Source organism: Orcinus orca, chromosome 11, assembly GCF_937001465.1.
Source record: "Orcinus orca chromosome 11, mOrcOrc1.1, whole genome shotgun sequence".
Classification (NCBI taxonomy): Eukaryota; Metazoa; Chordata; class Mammalia; order Artiodactyla; family Delphinidae; genus Orcinus; species Orcinus orca.
The window spans coordinates 14,535,497-14,557,732 of record NC_064569.1 but is presented as its reverse complement, the minus strand read 5'-3'; the positions used below and the strand labels follow the sequence as shown (position 1 = coordinate 14,557,732).

At 35.6% G+C, this 22,236-nt stretch overlaps 1 protein-coding gene across 11 annotated transcripts in view; it reads right to left on the bottom strand.

Moving 5' to 3' along the window:
- PIK3C2G (phosphatidylinositol-4-phosphate 3-kinase catalytic subunit type 2 gamma) overlaps nucleotides 1-22,236 on the bottom strand; it is a 365,719-nt gene that overhangs the window by 291,380 nt on the left and 52,103 nt on the right. For all 11 annotated transcript variants that reach the window (XM_033430304.2, XM_049695083.1, XM_033430311.2 and 8 more), the window contains exons 6-8: nucleotides 11,122-11,224; nucleotides 6,642-6,712; nucleotides 2,264-2,327 (exon numbers count right to left, since the gene is read on the bottom strand). In XM_033430304.2, coding sequence (XP_033286195.1) covers nucleotides 2,264-2,327; nucleotides 6,642-6,712; nucleotides 11,122-11,224 — 238 coding nt within the window. The remainder of the gene's footprint in view (nucleotides 1-2,263; nucleotides 2,328-6,641; nucleotides 6,713-11,121; nucleotides 11,225-22,236) is intronic.

The window sequence follows — 22,236 nt, the reverse complement described above, 5'->3', positions numbered from 1 at the left end:
CTCCTAAATGTTAGAGATGAATTCAGAGTATAGCATGAATACAGAAGACATTCATTAATTTTGAGTAGAAGAGAGGAAAAAAATGCCCAAAGAAAAAGCTTTATGTAAATTACTTACAAAATCAGCCATTTAACAAACATAATAGTTAGGATGCCCAATCTGAAATAAGTCTAAAATATGTTAATAGCAATTACTGTTATCCATATTATTCAGTAATATCATGGCATATTTATTCAGCCTGCTTGTTACTTTTTTTCAAATCATGTAATAATCCATGTTTGAGAAATATAAAAATTATTCTTCAAATTGGTACTGTTTTCAAGGCTGATGAAATGCTACTTAATGCACTTGTCAAACAAATAGAAAGTACAAAATTGTGAATTGATAATATCACAGTCTGTCCTCATTTCTTAGATATTTAGCTATTGATGCTTCGTAGGAAGAATGTCATTTAAAAAGTTCATTGTTTTGGGGGGAGTTCATGTGGAAAGTTGCAGACACTGTGGCCTATTTATAAAATAATTCAAATGTGGGTGATAATAACTATTTGCCAGTGATAATATAAAGATAGTATTTCTTTGATGTTTTGCCAACTTTTCAGTCATTTTGGAACAATTGGTTTCTTTCAAAGTGAAAACATTGGAGGCTTTATATGTAAGTGGTATGATCAAACTTCTATATTTGGAAATTAAGAACTGTTACAGATTCTCAACAATTAGTGTTTGTGTGTTTGTAAAAAGATATCTATGATACATGAGCAGTACTGAGACATTTAGATAATTAAAATTCATCCATAAGTAAGTTATGATAACCTCAAAAGTATATCTGTGTCTAGTCAAGAGATATAAATGATCTAGGAATGAAGTCTTAATGTGCCCTGGGTACCTGGTAAATTTCAAATTCTATGCTAGAAAGAATGACTATGACAAAGAAGTAGTAATTATGACACTTTTATGAAACTTAATTTAATTGTGAATTCTTTTCACATTCCACATTTTAAACTTCCAGATTCAGGCCAGGCTCAAGAAAGAAAAATGGAATCAGAGTGAGAGGATAACTATTTGGGAAGGAATATGAGCTGTGTATTTGTCATCACCATATCTTTACATATTTATGTGGAATTCATGTATGAGTTTGGTATCTACATCAAGAAATATAATTTATTATTTTCAGAACACTTTACTGTTTTTTAATATTAGGAGTAGTTACTTAAGATCTGTATGCTTTTATATATATCAAGAGTTATTTTTTTTAATGGAAAAAGGAGTCTTGTTTTCAACACATTCTCTTACCTCATTTTCTGTAATCATACAATGTTTTATCTGTGGAAGACTGATCCTTCCCTGGAAGAACAAGCTATAAGAAATGATCTGCTTAATGGTGACTACAACTTGGATGCCCAATAGGTGGCCAAATCTCAGTAGTCTTGGACTGAATCCATTATGTTCCCTGCCAAGCTAGCTTCTCCTATCTTCACTGTTATAGTTAATTGACATCTCCATGCAGTCAGTCAGCAGCCAGGAATCTGGAGGTATTCTAAACACTGTGTTCTTTCATTGTTCACAGTTTTTCACCAAATCATGTAAATTACAGATTTTTACCTGTTATGAATCTGTCTCCTCCTGTCCTACCCTATAGTAGAGCTTTTGTTCATGCCGTCCTCATTTCTTTGGGTTAATGAAATGTCCTACAGTCACCCATCTGTCATTCTACTGCCCTGCATAATGGCTCTATGTCATCAGCTGATAAATTAGAAAATCATTAAATTGTCCATAAAATGTCCTTAAGACCCTAGTAACTTGGTTCCTGCTTGTCCCTTTCATCTGGTCTTTTTCCAGGCTCTCACCTTGAGCCCTAATTTTAGCCATTCCAAAGTACATACAGTTTCCTAATCACACCAGGCTGTTTGCCACCTGCTCTGTTCATGTTGTTGTATGCTTAAAGTTATCCCTACTTCCCACTTTCCTTACCACGCTCTTTCTCTGGCTGGCTTAGTTATTTTTCAACACTCAGATCAAAGAAGGAAAATTGATAACCCTATTTTGTGTGTCCTGTATACACATAGGTCTTTCATAGTACCTATGACACTTTATTACACACATCTGTTTGTCTGTTTTGCCATGATAGAATGAAAGTCACTCAAGTGTAGACCCCCTGCTTTATTCATTTTTGTATCTCCAGAAACTTGCAAAGCTTTAGAAAAAAGAGTAGAAAATTAATAAAATCTTATTGAATTAATTAAAGAAGTAACAAAAGTTAATACCTGGGTTTTCAATAGGTATTTCAGGTGGGAGTCATATTTTTTGATTACTGTTGAGAGACATTGTCTGGAAAGAAAAAAAGAACTTTGTTTAAAGTTGGGTAGGAAAACTTATATTAACTTTAGCACATTTATCACAAGTTCTGCTTTGTCCATGTTTCTATAGCAAACATGGTTTAAAAAGGATTACTGTTGACATACTTTTAAATGTCATTTCAGATGGATACCTTATAAACTTGGTATAACTTGATAGACTACAAACATATTTGAAAACTTTAGAACTCCAGAGAAATCCATGACAACTTAACCAAACCTCTGAAAGACTGTTCATTATATCAAACTACTCTTAATTTAAAATATAAGTTGCAAAGGGATTCATAAGCAGATAATGAGAAATAAATTGAGAAATATGCAAAACTTTTCAGAGAATTGCTTTTAGAATTAATGACATATACTTATCATAGATGGTGTTGTCTTTGACACCAAACCTCTGTGTTTTCTGGTATTTTTGCTTTTGTCTCTAAGCTTCTCTTAATGCTTCAGCTTTATCTATACTTAGGTGGAATAGACGTGAGTTGAGCAGAGATTCTTTTGGCTTCACTGTTTAAAATTATTTTCCCAAATGTTATTAACTTTCCCTTCCTGTTTGTCCTGAAAACTCCTGAATTGAATTGAATAATCAGTCATACAACACAAAGCACAGTGTTAAAAACACACCAATATATTTTACAGTAGCTGCCTTCTCAGTCTTTATTAAGTTACCACTTTAGTTAGACAAAATGCATAGAATATGTAAAAGTCCATGGAGGAGTTGGAAAGGAACTGTGAAAGATTTTGGCTATTGGAGGAGTTTAATATAAAACCTCATCCTAAAATTTAAAAAGAAAAAACCCTCAAGAATTCACCTGCTTCAGCACCTTTCTATTAGGTATTATATCTATTTTATAGAAAACTCCTAGGAACCAATGAAGGTATGTGATTTGCCCAACTTCTAAGAGGAAGTCAAGTCAGAGAAGAGGGACACTGAAATCAAAGCTTGTGCCCTCTAGTGCTTGGTCTCATCACTTCATAAAGTGGTCTGAGGAAGGCAGGCAGAGTAGCATATTGTATTTCAGAAAGCAAAGTCCTGGGTTCACCAAGATGGCGCAGTAAGAGATCCCGGCCTCTCTCTCCTCACAAAGATCAACGGATAGCTATCCACGGACAAAAACAGCTCTGGGGAGAGCTCAGGAAACCACCCAAGAAACTTCAGCAACACAGTGGGGAAAAAAAAAGCCCTGAGAATAATTCCATAAAGAGGGAAGAGAGAATAGCTTCATTTTGCCTGCATCAACCCATCCTCCAGGCCAACACTGCTCAGTGCCAAGAGGGAAATCCCCTGCTAGAACGAGTTCCCCTCTCTTGGAAAAGAGGAGTGGGGTGAGCGAGCAGCTTCCCCAGCCTTGTGGGACACTGCATGAAGGACCTGCATTGCTTTCATCTCACCCAGAGACCAGCAAACTTGAGATGGATAAAGGTGGCTAGAACAAGGAAGAAGGGCAGTGGCTACCAGCATCAGCCATGCAGTGGGAGTTACCATGGATCCCAGCCGGCTGCTCTGCAGAAAGCCTCAGTAACTTTCACTACTGAAGAAACCAACAGGCAGCACAGCTGCCACAGACCCCCTGTAGATTTCATTGGTTTTGTTTTCCTCCACTGCACTGCCCCTGCCAGACCCTGAGATCCACACTTGCAGCTAGCCCAGGCCTCAGTGGCTGCTCAAGTGCAAGGTGCAAGTCTATTCCCCATGACTGACCCCTTCCAACAGCCCCTCCAGCTGTGCACCTGCATGCCACTAGCCTAGCCTCTGTCACTGACGTCCACTGCCATGTGCACATCTGTGGTGAGATCTGGCACCTATGAGAGTGCACACTGACAGCCAAGATCCCCACAGCTGTGTCTGGGGCAGATTTGGCCCTTTCTCCTGTCACTGGTCTGCACCACTGGGCTCATCTGCAGCTAGCCCCCAAGCTGTGCACCTGCACACCCTTGTCCTGACTCTTGTCACTGGCTTTTACTGCCATGCACATGCCCATGGAGAGAGACTGCAGCCACAGAACTGCACTCCAACAGCCAGGATCCCTGCAGCTGCCAGTGCACCCACAGTTAGTCCTAACCCTTGAGACTGGCACTGCCCCCCACCCCCCAACTATATGAGTGTCTGCAGCCAGCCCCTGCCACTCCACAGGCACCTGCAGGTGGCCCCCAGAGCTGTGAGTATGTACACCACCAGCTCCAGCAGCAACTGCTGCCTGCCCTGGTCTCTAGCTGCTGGACCTGGAGGCACCACTGAGGATCGCGACAGCCCTCGCAGCTACTGCAGATCCCCCCCCACAGTGCTTACCGAGGACCACACGGTTGTCGATGCTGTGGACCCCAGTGACCTGAGCTGAGGAGACATCGTGACCCCCCCACCCCCGACCTGGCGTTGTCTCACAACCCTGCACTTGGTGCCTGTCACCACTAGGCCCAGGGTCACAGCACGTTCCAGTTGGCCCTCGCCTGTAGGTGAAGGTCTTTCCGTACTGAAGCCAGCCCATAAAGTCTGGAAGAGGTGACTGCTTCTTCCTGTATACAGACAGCTTTGCAAGGCTACAAGATCACAATGAATCAGGGAAATATGACACCACCAAAAGAACACAGTAAACTTCCAGCAACTGACCCCAAAGAAATGGAGATACAAGAATTGTCTGACAAACAATTCAAAATGATTGTCCTAAAGATGCTCAGAGGACCACAAGAGAACACAGAAAAAGAATTTAATGCACTTAGCATAACAATACAAGAACAGAATGAGAAATTTAACAAAGAGGTAGAAAACATAAGAAAGAACCAAACAGAAATCTTTGTGCTAAAGAATACAATGACTGAGCTGAAGAATTTGATAGACTAGACCAAGCAGAAGACTCAGTAAACTCAAAGACAGATTTCTTGAAATTACCCAATTGGAGGAACAACAAAAAGAAGAAAAGGAATGAAGAAATGTCTGTCAACTATACTTCAATAAAAAAATACAGTAAAAAAAGAAAAGTGAGCAAATAAATCCTATGGGACTCACAGCCTCCTTTTGTCTCTCTGTACACTAGGTAGCAGCCACCTACAAGTCACGGCCTTCCACAGAACAGTTCAGAACAGGTCTCTGATGCCCAGGGATTCCCCAATTTTTAAAGAATTTGTCAGGTTTGATGCCTCTCTCTGCATTTGTTGTGGTAGTTGTTGATTTATAAATTTATTTTGGAATACAGCCTTTGTTTAATATGCCATTTTGATGGGGACCTATCTGATGCATGTAATTAGCAATACAGTAAAAATTTGGATTAAATTATATCAAAAGTCCTCTTAAGTTTTACCCATTCTATGATTTTATGGTACGAGGCCGAATACTGGGGGGGAGGGGGGGAGAAAGACACAAAAAAGGGAAAAAAAATGGAAAGATATGATAGTTTAATGAAAGAATGTGGCCTTTGCAAATTGCAGACAGCCCTGATTTGAATCCTAACAAACTGAGCAGCCGACCCCAGGCAAGTTATTTACCCTTCCAGAACTTCAGTTTCCTTGATTCTGAAGTAAGATAATATGTATTGTTATGGGGTTGTGGGGAGAATTACATGAGACAATATATACAAAATGTATTAGAACTCCAGGAAGTGATAGCTATTATTAATACAATTTAAACCCATTCTTATATCAGGCTGTGCTTTAGAGATTTATGACATACCTCCCACACTGCCTTTTTTGCTCATTCAACTCAGAACAACTTTAATTCCAGATAAAGGCAGCCTGTAGCACTGATATCTTCTCCCAGGTTAGCTTCCTGATAGGTTTGTTCTTTCAAATAATACATGCATATGTTGAGATATCAGACTCAATTAGGATATGTTCATTTGCTGTCACTTGAGTTTTCCAATTTGAAGTCACACTCCTCTGTTTATAATGTACCAATTATTTTCAGGGTGTTCCAGAAAGGAATTTAAAGCAGGATATGGTGACTTTCAAACTATGGGAATTCAGTTATACAAAGAGCTTAGTGACACATGCACAATCAAATTTACAAAATGAATGAGGAAAAAAATCCTTGAAAATGTAATAACCGGTAGCAGAGATATTTTTAAATGAATGTTAGATTGTTCTGGAAGGTGTTAGCAGCTCTTCAGATGTATCTGAATAGCTGTGAAGAATAATTATTAACAGAATTTGCCAAAGGGAGATATCTATTAAAAGTACAATAGCTTCCACAGTACTAGTGAAAGGACATTTATTACAATCAACTGAAAAATATTGTGATTTGGCACTTGAGAACTCAGTCAGAAAGTAGTCTTGGAACAGGAATAAAATGTCTTACCTGGATACTTTCCAAATAGGCATAACTTCTAGAAGTTGGTTCAGATAAAACTGACTGTGGTCATCTTCATGCTGTAGACAGCAGAATATATTAATATTTATAGAGCGAATAGGAACGAATACCAGATAAAAATAGGTCCATAACTTCCTGCTGTCATTTTATTCACCTCTTTTGATAACTCTCATTTATCATTTTAATACTTTGTTTTAAAGACCTTATAAGACTCTCCTCAACTGTATAAGCATTCTTTTCAAAAGTAAAACAGAAAGCTGAGCTTTGGTTGAGGATAAACCCCAAGGATAGTTGAAAAACATCCTGCCATCACCAAGGTCAAACATTAATTTCTCCCAGCAGGAAGGCAGTTTTTCAGACACCGGTTCTCCCACATACGTGCACATTTTCTTTACATTTAGGCCACAAATCCGTGACAGTATAAGACTTGACAGCTTGCCAGATTGGCCGGCAGACACAGAATGGACTCCTCCTTTTTTCAGATTTTCCATACCTTGCCACCAAAACGTCAGCATAAGAGAACCTTCCATCTCATGAACATTCAATTATGCTGATGAAAGACAACTACTGATAGGTGTAAGTTCCAGGAGTTATCAGATGGCACTGTATTTTTCTCCCAAGATGAGCAGGAACTACTCATCTTAAAATATGAGTCCTCTGGTCCACATGTATGCATGCGCGCGCACACACACACACACACACACACACACTCACGTCATAACTCCTTGATTAGCTCTTCTGGAATGGGCATCCATGAAAACCCTATGCAAGTCTGCAGAAAATGCAAATATACTCCATCATAATTGCACTTTTTCACCACACAGTGACGTTAAGTTTGACAGCTGAATGAGTCCCTCCATGCCTGGGGTGCATGTAATCCTGTATGTCAGTACACACACAATGTATTTTTAAAGCTGCCTATTAGAATTTCTGACAGAAAACATCAGAAGGAAAACCTTTACATGGCTTAAGGTCAAAGGTAAATTAATTTTTATATTGGGTTGTATTGTGAGAAAGAAGAAGGAAACTAAGTAACATGGAAAGAATAAGGTTATTGTTATAATACCTTGAGTGCATGCTATGAAAAAAGAATGCCTTGTAGAAATGCTAAGGAGCTTGAAAACATGAGGCTTACTCAGTAGGAATTTACCTCTAGAGTCAATGGCTGATGAAATCTGAAAGTATCATAGTGGTTAAGACAAATTTTTCTGCAGTAGAGAAAGCAAAACTTTAGGCATGGAGAGGACAGTGAAAGGGAAGGGAAAATAGAGAGTGAAAACCAGAGCCAGAATAGAGGTAGTAAGATTTGAAGTGTAGTATTTGGCATTTGCCAAATATTTGGCAAAGCAGCATATAAATAATATGACTTATTTGAATCTTTCTGAATAGCATAATCATATTCATTTAAAAACCACTTTACTTGGCTTCCAGAGATACTTTTGGGGGAGGGGGAATTGTCCATTGTCATACAGTGACTTAACAAGAAAAAAATTTTATCTAAAGGATCTCAAAGAGTTGGAGGAAAGTTTGAGCAGTTGTCCGTGGAATATATTGTGCAATTTATTTTTCTCCAAAAGTGAGGGCCATACCTTTGTCTTAAGAAAAACATAAAGGTATTTTTTTCCTTTTTTTCATACAGAAATCTATTGCTGTAAATGTTTTGTGAATGTTTTCTTGAACTAGAAAGAAATCTTAATTTTATGATTAATGTCTACAATGTTGGCAATACTTTTGATCAAACTTGAAAGGAAGAAAAAATTTTTAAAAAGTGTCAGCCATTCACATCACTTCTAATCAAGACAGGAATTTAAAAATTTTGAAATATAGGATGATTTCTAAAGACTGTCAATGTGTTTTATGAATAATCTCATGGAACATGAATTAAATCACTATATATCAGTGTAATAGAAGTGAGTTTAAAATAGAAAAGCCATCTAAGATGAATTGAGCTTTGCAATGCCTTTTACAATTAGAATACTCTGAAATATCTACTGAAAGTTGATGGTGTCAATAAATTTAATAGAATGATAGCTATCATTATATTCCTAATATTATATAAAAAGAATATTATCAAGCCAATTTTATGTTGTTTTACTAGAAAGAAAATTTAGTTATTCATAAATGTTTAGCTTACAGCTGAAATTATGAAAATCATAGAAAATTTTGACATTATTTTAAATAAGAGAGAAGACCATTCACCATTCCCTTACCATAGATATATAAAAGAAAAAAAATCATTGGTCATTTATTTTAAATATAGCAATTCAGACCATGAAGAAGGGTCACAAATTGATAAACTTTCTCAGTTATATTAAATTAATCAGCATACTATGTCTGTTCCTGAAAGAATATTTTATAAAACAAGGCAATTATTATTATTTTTTTTTATTTTCTTCAAATACAAGGTTTTCAATTGAAATTATAATCTAATCTACTCAATGGGTATTAAAAGTTTACAACAAAAAGTGTGATGCATCAGATTGCAACATGTACATCATTTTGACATAACACACCAATGTCTATGCTCCTCAATATTTTCAATATCATGAGTAAATTTTTGAAATTTTAAGTGTCTTAACTAACATTAATAAAGTTTTAGAGTTTTTAATAGTAAAAGACTAAAATATCATATAGTCTAACATCCTATTGTTTTTGCTTTAGGGCTGTTATGAATTAATACATGTAAAGCCCTAATAACAGTGCCTGGCACCTAATATATACTTAATGTGGTTAATTATCATTGAATACCTATCATGGCCCAGACTTTGGGGTATGTGGATAAAGCTGTGGAAAACAAAACAACACCAAAAAAACATAAAGGTAGAATTTTGACTAATTGCTCTGAAACCACATCTAAAACTTTTGAGTGTAGCCCGTAAGTTCTAAGTGTTTTTGTAATATAAATTGGTAGCATAAGGTATGTGAAGACTCACTGACTGGGCTCAAATCCAAGGTCCTCTACTTACCAGCTCCATGAATGTGACCTGAGGAAAGTCATGAGCACGCTGGGATTTAGTGTCCTTATTTATTTATTTTTTTTTGCTATACGCGGGCCTCTCACTGTTGTGGCCTCTCCTGTTGCGGAGCACGGGCTCCGGACAGGCAGGCTCAGCGGCCTTGGCTCACGGGCCCAGCCGCTCCGTGGCATGTGGGATCTTCCCGGACTGGGGCATGAACCCGCGTCCCCTGCATCGGCAGGCGGACTCTCAACCACTGCGCCACCAGGGAAGCCCTAGTGTCCTTATTTTTAATAATATTTGACACGTGGAATTGTTGTAAAGAGTAAATATGATAGAAATATTTAAGTTTCAGATGTAAAATATATGCTGGATACATATTACATCAAAGTAGTGGAGTTATATGCATTTCAGAATAAACCTTAATTTACATGAAACTGAAATATGTGTGATTTGTGAATTACTATCAATGTGATAGTTTCTTTTTTCTTTAACAATATACAACTTCTAAACGAGTAGAAATTTGAATTATACATTTTCTCTCCCACCCCCCATTGAAATGAAACATGGTAATTTCAGCTTTTTCATCAACACTGAGGACAATTTGAAGACTCTTAGATTTATTAATACTGAGGGTATTAGTTGTACTTTATAATGTTTCTTTGTGAAGAGTTCAGATGCATGGCCCTGGAGCTGTCAACACTGGCTGAGCTGGGTACCAATTCCAAAAGACATTTCTAAACAACTCTCTTTTGGCCTCATTATGTTATGTTCCACATAGATATATTGCAACCTAATGCACCACCTGACACTTTTTATGATGAAGCACCTCAGACTAGAAAAAAAAGTCATGCACTGGAAGTCTGTTATCTGATGTAAATGACAGGGTGATGGGATTTTTGCCTAAAGCAGGTAATTGGAAGATTCTACAGATAAAAACTGCTAAAATATCAACGTTTACTGCATACTGTGCAATTTGGGTTTGAAGTAACTCAAGACACCACACAGGGAATAAAATTTATATCTAACACCATGAAACTGTCATTAAAGCACAGTAATCCCTTTCTAAGTAGTTTTATTATATATATTATGAATATTAATCTGTCCTGATTTAAACTGTGTTGACACCACCGTAGTCTTCAGATAGAACAAGAGTTGTGTTATTTTTCTTCCTTCCATGGTTTCCCCTTTACTTTTTCTATTCCATTCATTTCCTGGTGGATTCATGGATAGTATGAGTAAGATAACATTAATAAGTTACTCATAAATGATTTTTCAAGAGACTAGTAGATTTATCATACCGAGGTTGCAGTAGTGTGTTCATGTAATTGCTTCAGTCCAAATTGTTAACAGACATAAAGATAAATATTATGTTTCAGTAAATATACTCAAATAAATATGTATTCATTAAACATATTTTAATCACAAAATGGCAACAATCCGTAAGGATGGGAATATTGTCCTTAAAGTAATACATTTGCTAATTGAAACCAAAGCTAAGAAAGTCTTACCTTTCGAGATAACTTTCCTGGAGATTCCCTATTTTTCTGTAGATTAAGTTGAATAACAGATTTATTTTTCTGAAATATTCTGTGGCTTCCCAAATAGTGATCACTGAAAGAGAAAAAAAAAATACAGTTACTTCCTCCTATAATTTCCCCAAGTATATGTTCTCCTCCCTGACTTCATTTGCTTTTATTTTTGAAACTTAGTCTGGTTAAAAGTTTTATATCTATCCCTAGTTTTATTTATATCTATCTATCTACCTATCTATCTACTATCTATCTACCTATCTATCTATCATGTATATATACGTATATATCTCCTCATATTTTTAAAAATATTTTATTTATTTATTATTTATGTATTTTGGCTGCACCGGGTCCTAACTGCGGCATGCGGGATCTTTAGTGGCAGCATGTGACTTCTTAGTTGCAGCATCTGGACTCTTAGTTGTGGCATGCATGTGGGATCTAGTTTCCCGACCAGGTATCAAACCCCGGGCCCCTGCATTGGGAGCTCGGAGTCCTACCCACTGGACCACCAGGGAGATCCTTCCTCATATTGTTTTAAATGACAAGATATTACACATATTTTCAAATGCATTACGTTAGAAGATGACTAGACACATTTAGAATAGATATAATAAAGAATACTTAACATATTTGAAGTTACTTTCACCCAGCCATCGCAAAGCTGAGGACAACATGCTTCTGGGAGGTCTAAGTGATGTCACAAAGTGTTTGTGGGGACCACTGTATTAAGGAAGCAGAGCCGTATGGTAGAAATCTCATTGGCTTTAGAGAGATTTACTAGCTTTGTGACCTTAGGCCAATTAAACTGTCTGAAACTCAGTATTTTCCTTTTTAGAGTTGGGATATTAATGTCTACATCAAAGGTTTGACAAGCAGATTAAACAAAAAATATCCTTACACATTTCAGAAATTTCTAATGGTGTAATTATATTTTCCCTCTCCCTCCCTCCCTCCCTTCCTTCCTCTCTCTGTAAATATTTCCTAATCACAAATTAAATGATGAGCAGAATGAATTACTGATTCACCACAGTGTTTGGAATACAATCTGATTCCACTTCTTTTAAATGAAAGGCTTTTATTATATGATCTCCTTTATAGATTTAAATTTTGATATTTATAGTGACTTAGTCATTAAAAAGGATGAATTATGTTAATGTAGCACATAACATAATGTAGAATTATGTTAAATACATGAAAGATTTCAGGAGAAAAAAAACACTCATTAAAAATTTGGGGCCCTTCAGGTGATGTATTCATTTATCTGGAAAACCCATTAGATGTTTGGGACCACCTATTTCTAACAATGTCCGACAGATAGAGCATTACTCTGTTGATATCTACTATATTCTCTGTAAATGTTATTTTGACAACTGCTATTTTTTAAGAAAATCCAACACCTATCCATTTTGGTGAGTGTTAGTGTTCACAGCATGTGTTCCCCCTTCTATTCCCATTCATCCCATTAGTCTAAACTAGATTCCTGTTCCATTGTTATCATAGGGCTCTTATATTGTTCCTTGAGTTATTTCTACTGTGAGTCCAGACATAAGACATGGCCAGTGTATTCCCTGAGTTTCTGGAATCATTGATTCCTGCCTTCCTCCAAGGCCCATTCTCATATTCTGTCACGTATACTCAGGTTCCTCTCGTTTCATTTCCCCCAACCCTAATTCTTCTTTCCACACTTAGAATTCTGTTTTCCTCTTCCTATTCTGGGAACCACTTGAAGAGCAGTGACCCACCTTGCTCTCAAAGCTTGCTTTTCTTCAATGTGTTGAAGTCTGGACTCTGGACCCCAGTACAGTGAATTCAGCCTCAGATATGGCTACTGCTTTCCTGAACTACCTTATTTTACCCACCTGTATGTATGTCCCTTAGTAGGCTTACCAGATAAAATAGATGTCCAATAGATATGAATTTCAGATAACAATGAATAAAAATTTTTAGTATAAATACATTTTGTATAATATTCGATCCATACTTATACTAAGAAAAATTGGAATTTTTGAAATTCAGATTTAACTGAACATTCTATATTTTTATTTGCTAAATCTGTCAATTCAACTCCCTTCTAAAAGTAGGTCCTAGTTCTTCCCTTATCTTTGCCTCACTCTGTATTTGTGGGTGTGTGGCAGGGGTAGGGTCTGGGTAATTATCAGATTTTGGGTAATTAACAGACTTTGGAAGGAATATTTCCTCTATAAATTTTCTTTTTTTGTTTTAAGTTACATTATAGGAATATAGTCTAAGAGAAAACATTTGAATTGTACTAAATTGTGCAAAACAAAAAGGTTTAAAAATTATTTCCCTTTTTCCAAAATAAGTTACCAAGAGTTTATTGCACTTTTTTTATAGGCTGACATAAATGGCCAACCACATACATTTATGTTAAAAATGAGATCAATTTTATTTTAGCTGTGTCTCTAACCTTAGATAAACTTCTTTTAACTTATTTTCTGAGACTTTGCTTCCTAATCAGAAAATTTAAAGTACTCCATTCATAGCAATACCATCTGCTATGTTATTATAGGTTTGTATTAACCATATTTGTTTTTAAATTTTTTTCCTTCATTTTTTGGTATTATTTGAGTCCTGGGTCTCTTTTTTCTCTATCTTTACAGGCTTAGGAGACATAATTAATTTTAATCTTCTACTGGTTACCGAATTTTTTTCTAGTAAAACATATCTTAAATCTTTTCCGTTGCAACCTCAATCATTATTTATATCACACTCTCAAATAAATCTTAGAGCTTAATATGACTTTAATTCGGTTCTCTTTCATTATGCTACAATTGCCCAAGTAGAAATCATTTCAAATTTTTTCCAGATTCTTTTATAATTTACCTGATGAAATCGAGAAAAGTACTGGATCAGTTGATCCAAAAAGTTATTAGATATGAGAATTATAAAAAAACATATCTTAATATACTTTACTTTTAAACTAAAAATAGTTAAATAGCCTGTCAATAAGCAAAGTTTTGTTGCTAGAATAAAGAAAGCTGTTGATATAGGATGAAGGGTCTGTTGATTACAGTTTTGTGCCTTTCTGTCATAAACCAAACCTATAAGTAATTATCTTTAATTTCCAGCTCCAGCTTCTTTAATGAGGAACATATACTTGAAGTTGAGGAACAACCTGAATGGAGAATTGGTTTAGATTCCTATGATTATTCTAATCTCTTGAAGTTGTTTCTTCCACACTTAATTCAGCAGTAGTAGTTTTTAATGATCTATCTGGAATGCATTTGTTGAGTAAAGAGGGATATACAGCTCCAATTTTAGACATTTTTTCAACATAATAACAATTTGCCCGAACATCCCTAATTAATGAGGACATCTTTTCATCTCTGACTTACTATATTTATCACATGAACAATTTTCATAAATATCTGTTTCTGGACAACTTTATTTCTTTCCAATATTTTTGCTTCCTTTAACTTTCGTATCCTAATGTGATGTCTAGGATGCTTGGCACACTGTTGAATAGTAGTAATGAAAATAGACATCCTTCTCTTTTTCTTGACTTTATAGAGAATGCATAGAATGATGAACAAATACTATATTTACTGTGTCCCTGGTACATACTTTTATTGTCTGTTTTGTTAATGATTTTTTAAAATTATGAATAAGCTTCAGATTTTATTTAATGAGTTTTCTGCATCTACTGGATACATCATATTGAGAAGATCATTTTTTTCCTTGAATATGTTAATATATTAATTGTATCAGTAGATTTTTCCAATGTATAAGTATAATTATCTTTACATACTTGGGTAGATGCATCCACTGGTAGATTTAATTTGCAATTTTTAAAGTTTCTTTTTTCTACATAGAAAAATTTAGATTGGCCTATAATCTTAATGTTTTGTGTTTAATCTTTGTTTTAGGCATTACAATTAAACTAGCCTTGTAAACTGCCATACACCTTTTTCTCAGTCCTGGAACAGTTCATATAATTGAGAATTATCCATTCCCTCAAAGTTTGGTGCAATTTGCCTAAAACTTCATTTTCTGCTCCCCACTACTCTTTGTTGTATTCCATATTTATACTTCTTGAGCTAATTTTGAAATTCATGATTCCTTAGGAAATTGTCTATTTTTTTACAAAGCTGTCAAACAGATGTCCCAAGTCCCTTCTATTTTAAATATCTTTTGACATTTACCTGGGATCTCTACAATCCGTTTGCAGTCGTTTTTTCCTTTGTGTGCTATCACTCTTTCTTGTTTTACCAGAAGGTTTTTATTAATATTTTTTCCTGTCATTTCATGAGAATTTTGGTGGGCTGGTGGGTGTATTTGCATTTTCAGTCTAATGTATTAATCCAGTTCTGAAGATATATAATTATCGTTTTAATTATGGGAATAATTTTGCATGACGAGAGAGCTCAAAAACTGGAAAGGAAGGACTTTTCTGGTCTAACTCTCTCATTTTTCAAGTAAGGACACTGGGTTCAACCAAATAAGACCAGAGATTAGAACATAAATATTTGGAGTAAATATAGCGTACTTGAAGTTTACTTATAGATTCAAGCATTCCTGTTATAATGTGATGCACGTGTTTCTTCTTGTAAAAGGGGGGATTGAGGTGTTCTGCAAATTGTGGACTAAAAATAAAAGATCTCATGGGAAAATAGGGCTGGAAGAGACCACTCAAATCAATACAGGTCTCTAAGCAGAGTGTGTGTGCGCGCGCGCGCGCGCGCACACACACACACACACACACACACACACACACACACACACACACACACACACACACACACACACACACCCCTTAGTACAAAAAGACACATCTAATTTCAAAAATTTAAAGACATACTATAGTAAATAACAGACCTGGCTTTTAAAAATGTCTTTAGCTTGGTGGAAGAGGATATAAGAAAGGTTTTTGATGCTGCTGAATATAGAGATTAGGGCAAAATGTACAAAAATTGTGGAGAATTCTTCAATAAACATTTTCAAGACAGAGCCTGAGACCAAGTTGAGAAAAAAAATGCATGTTGGGTGAATGGTCACTGGTCACTGGTATACTACTGTCGCCCTCAGCAGCTTCATGTGTACTTTGCATTCAGCCACTGTTACTTAGTGGAGCAAAACATTCATATGCCAGAAAAGTTTACCAGTATGAAGGTGACTACTCTGAATAAACTAATTCATGTTACAGAATTATGTCATATTGGAGAAGAATTTGTACTTGGTACATCTTTTTTTGGGATATCATGTTTAAAATACTAAACAGTCCTTTTTGTGTGTGTTAGCAATAACAAAAACTATTACTGTGCTATGTCCCTTAAGATTAAGTCTCTGATGTTATTGAAAGGACTACAGATCCTCCAATAACCCTCACACTTTCTAAGAGCTGGAAACTACTGTTCACCACTTTACCATAACTCTGTTTGGCAAGACCACCATTTTGATTAATTTGTCTTTGATGATCGAGGGCTACACTATTCCATATTGTAACTCTTAGACACTTTTGGCTACTGAGCACTTGCAATGTGGCTATCTGAATTAAGATGTGCTGTAAGCGTAAAATACACACTGAATTTTGAAGACTTAGCATAAAAAAGGAATAGAAAACATCTCAATATGTTTTTAATTCTGATTACATGGTTAAATGATAATGTGTTTGGTATATTGAGCTAAATAAAATATTACATTAGGGAATTCCCTGTCGGTCCAGTGGTTAGGACTCAGTGCTTTCACTGGCAAGGGTGCAGGTTCAGTCCCTGGTCTGGGAACTAAGATCCCACAGGCCAGGTGGCATGGCCAAAAGAAACAGAAAAATTACATTGAAATTTATTTCCACCTGTTTCTTTTTATTTATTTTTTTAATGTGGCTAGTAGGAAACTCAGTTATGTGGCCCACATTATATTTCTATTAGACAATGTTGATCTACAGAAAATGAAAGAGAAGAGAGAAAAAGAAAATAAAGCATTAAAGAATAGAAAGAAAGGTGGTAGGTAGAATTTAGTTAGTAAATGGGATAAGGAAAATTAAATTTCTGTTCGAGGACTCTAGGTATTGGAAAAATATGGGAAGAAAGACTACCACATCAAGAGAAGGAGAAATGAAAAATATTAAAAATATTGCTGCTAAGGTGGGTAATGTGGAGAGCAGAGTTCGAGCACTAAGAGAACTGGCCGCAGTAGGTATTACTATGCTTATAATGTTAACATTGGTATTTGCTATCTCAGATTATACAAACCAGGTGTTTTTCTCAATCTGGTAACATTTCAAATATGGGTGCTTAGTAGTTTTATTTAATAATAATGTAAAAAACTTCAACTGTTAAATGAACTCAATCTCTATGATACAATCAAAAGTTTAGTTTTTTTTCATATATACTCGTAAATAAAAATTCTGCACATCCATTTATTTATTCTCTCAACAAATATTTGATTCCAGCTATGTGCTTGTTGCTATCTTAGGAACTGTTTTCTGAATATAACTGTCATTTAAGATGAACACCAAAAGGCTGAATCCTTGTACATAATTACTCCTATTTCCTATTCATAAGTAGCTCATATTATTTTAAAGTTTATCACATGAGCAGTTTATACATGGAAATATGTATATATTAAGAGATTAATAATATTAACACCAAAAAACCACGTGCAGATACTTTAAATTTGTCCTACAGGCAAAAAAGACATCTTAAATAATGTCCAACCTATGAATACTGATTCAGCCTAAGAACTCCCTGAAAACTCACATTTATCAACATTACTCTTTCATCAGGATGAATATATAGTCTTATTTTATAGGATCACTAGATCTAAATTTTCTCCATTCTGATGTATAGGAAGTAGTCACAGAGATGTTTTGTGAAATATTACAGTCATAGGTAGAAAAAAGTATTTTAATTTTATCTTACAAATATTGAGAGTCAGGATTGCTGACAGCTATTAAATGTTTCTTTAAGAAAACTCAGTAATTAAGCTGACTTTTAATACTTTGGTTGACTAAGAAATGTAAGGTGAGTACGACAAGACATTAAAATATTAATAATACAATAGTACTCCACAGAGCACTTTTCAGGTACTTATTTATGTACACACACATGGACACACACACATGCACACCCACACATTCCTTTGGTATTTGCCACTTAAAAATTTCTATGATGTTATATTGATATCTACCATATCTTTAGTTCCAGTGAGCTTTGTAACTAGTGGAAATGCCCTGGATTTTTTGCTTAAAGTGGTGTTTATTGCTGGCTCAGCATAGATAAATATCAGCGATATGTTGTTTTCCTCAACCATTGCTCCTCTCATTTATAGTTATTTTGCTTTCAGGGGAACCTTGAGTAAGAAAGTTAAACTTCATGACTTGGAGAGACAAGCATAGGGGAAATTCTAAAACTATAACTCACAGCCATGGGGTGGTTAGTTGAGGAGGGTCATGGTTTTGAACAGAGGCCTTCGATGGAGCATAAATGGATACCAACAGCAACTACTCAAGGGAAAACTGGACGTAAAAGATCTTGCCCCATTTTTTTTAATTCCCTCCAGCCTGTAAAAAGGCAACTACCCCTAGTGCTTCTTCAGTTGAATATGGCTGTATTCCTTTACGTATATAGTATACATACTTTTTTAAATTCAAAAATAAAATGAAATTGAACATATTTCAAGGGATTTTTTTTTAATCTAGAGGAAAAGTTTTATAACAACTTCCAATTTTACAGTGCCTCCTCTATTAAGCTATGTATGCATAAAAGAAAAGTAGGGCTTCCCTGGTGGCACAGTGGTTAAGAATCCGCCTGCCAGTGCAGGGAACACGGATTTGAGCCCTGGTCCAGGAAGATCTCACATGCTGCGGAGCAGCTAAGCCCATGCGCCACAACTACTGAGCCTGTGCTTTAGAGCCCGTGAGCTACAACTACTGAAGCCCGGCACCTAGAGCCCAAGCTCTGCAACAAGAGAAGCCACTGCAATGAGAAGCCACGCACCGCAACAAAGAGTAGCCCCCACTCGCCACAACTAGAGAAAGCCCGTGTGCAGCGTCAAAGACCCAACGCAGCCAAAAAAAAAAAAAAAAGAAAAGTAACAACAGTCTATATAAATGAAGTTAATTAAGACAGAGAGTCAGGACTTCCCCGGTGGCGCAGTGTTTAAGAGTCCACTTGCTTAATGGGGACAATGGTTTGATTCCTGGTCCGGGAAGATCCCACATGCCACGGAGCAACTAAGACCATGAGCCACAACTACTGAGCCCATGTGCTACAACTACTGAAGCCTGTGTGCCTAGAGCCTGTGCTCCAAAACAAGAGAAGCCACCACAATGAGCAGCCCATTGACCGCAATGAAGAGTAGGCCCTGCTCGCTGCAACTAGAGAAAGACCACACGCAGCAATGAAGACCCAACACAGGCGCAAAAAAAAAAAAAAAAAAGAGGGTCAATAAGAAAGAAACACAGCAGTGAAACTGGAACTTTGTATCTTTTGCAAAAATATATACTGAGCTCCAGGGAGATTTTTTTTGAGTTATTTTATGTAAAATTTGTAATATAGTCACCAACTTGGGAGATCAAAAATATGGATTTTATTCCATTTCAAGTTTCATTATTTTTCACACAAATGTCCAGAGAAGAAACATTCTGTGGATTTTCCTAATACAAAACATTCAAGAACTAAGATTAAAATAGCATATGTAAGCCTTATTAAAGTGATATTGGCTAATTTGAAATATTATGTAATTCAGATATTCTTAGCTAATAATTTCTTTACCTTGTTTAAGATAAATAGAGCACTAGGCTATTTAAACCTCAATTAATTCAAAATTAGGGGGATTAATAATTCTTAGCTTTTAGAAATAAACAAGACTTGAGTAAGCAAAAATAACTTGATAGATGCATGTTGGCTATTACAGTTTTAGGTATAATAAAATTAAATTATATACCTGCATTTTGTTCTGATTTGCCTTGTCTTCATGAAAAAATCATGCAATAGCTTTGTGACTGTTTTCATCAAGTCTGTTGGTTAATGATGCTTGCACAATCACAAAGCTTTAAAAAAAGCATGGAGCTGAAATATGCTATAATTTTTACAGTTTCTTTCAATAATAAACATCTTTATTTAGTGTAAGCTCTTTGGGGAATTGCTTTCAAATGAAGATATGTATAGAGTATTCACATACTAGGACATTTGTTCTAGTACAGTTACTGGCTAGAACCAAATGCAAGTTTGTATATATTACTATTATTAATTTTTAGTTAACTATTTATTAAAGATAGCAACCAAAGTTAATTTTAAAGTGTTAGGAAGAGTACTTTGAAGGAGATCCAAAACTAAACTGAAGTAACTCAAGATACTCTTAATGAATGATTTATTAACAGAACATGTTTTCATTATTGTGTGTGAGAGCTCTCAAAGTGATGATATTCCTTCCTATACTCTGACATGGTTCTGTGATTTTTATAAGAAGAAAGCAAAGTTATGTAAAAGAGAAACACACCTTAATCTATTTATTTGCTCAAAGTAGATCTAAAAAGTTATAACAGATTAGATTATAATATTGTAATTCTTAGCTGTTCTGAATGTGCTGAAACTAATCAATTTGTTCCAGTTTGCTAAATGAAATCCTTAATTTCATTGAGAATAAAAAGACTCATTCCATACCACCCCAGGAATATATGTAACTGAGTTTTTTTTTTTTTTTTTTCGGTAAGCGGGCCTCTCACTGTTGTGGCCTCTCCCATTGCGGAGCACAGGCTCCGGACGCTCAGGCTCAGTGGCCATGGCTCACAGTTCCCAGCTGCTCCATGGCATGTGGGATCCTCCCGGACCGGGGCACGAACCAGTGTCCCCTTCATCGGCAGGCGGACTCTCAACCACTGCGCCACCAGGGAAGCCCTGTAACTGAGTTTTTACTGCTAATGAGTATAATCTATTACCTTAAACTTTATAAAATATTACCTAGCCTTTTCCTCACTGGTACTTAATAGTCTGACTTTTACTTTGAATAAAAGACAATTCCAATTTATAATCTAGTGTTTAAAGAATAAATTAATACTAATTAGAATGAGATTAGCTAAAACATTTTTTAACCTAGAAGTTTTCTTAAGATGATTAAAAAATTCTGATTAGATTTAATTTTTGAAGAGGATTTTCTTACTCTAGTCAAAGAAATTCAACATTTTCTCTCCTAGGAGAGGTCAGGAAAGAGAAAAGGGACTCCAGAGTAGAAAACCAGATCAGACTAATCAATGCTGGTGGTGAATCAAGAGGTAGATACTGTTTCTTAATTTAGATTTAAGAATATATATGACAGTTTCAAAGTAAGATTTTTAATTACCATAGGTTTTCTTTTTCTTTTCTTTTACATTTTTTAGTACTTGACAAGAGTCAATTAAATAATAAAAGTTTTCTTTTGTCTTGTTTAAGTCAAGGATGTAAAACGTGGCCATAACTGTAAGCAATAGGCCCAAGCAGAATTTTTAAGAAGGATTATTTACTTTCTCCTTATGCGGCTTACTATTGACAATGCAGTCATGATTTATTCAACTATAGCTTTTAGGTACAGTACATTTTATTTATTCTGCAGTACAGAAGCTGGTAAGGAAAATTGTTTTTAAGTTGAATTAGAAAGTAAGACTTATAGCAAGATTTTTGAGAAAAGAAATTACTCAAATCACATAGATTAGGAGTAAGAAACAGAAAAACCTGCACTCCTAGAAAATATCAGGCTCTTAGATAATAAAGGATAAAATTATGAAGTAGCATTATATTTCATATATTATAAATATATGAGTCTAGGAGAAGGTACAACTACTCTTACTCTCTGGAAAGAAAGCAGACACAGGAACACTCTAGGAAACAGTCTTTCTGTTCCTAGGTCTTTATATCTGTGCTGCATCTCATGGAAAAGACAGGAAGTTATAGTCTCTATCCTCAGGTCTGCCACTGCATAAGCCTGAGGGGTTCTGTCTACTCAATAAGGTCATGAGAACTGGGGAAATGGGATTACCAAGGACACTACGACCGTGGTAGTTAACTTGGGGTCTAAAACCAGGAATGTAATGGAAGATGCTAATATTTTTTATTATTTCTCAGTTTAATTTATTCTGATTTGCTGATTCGGTATCCG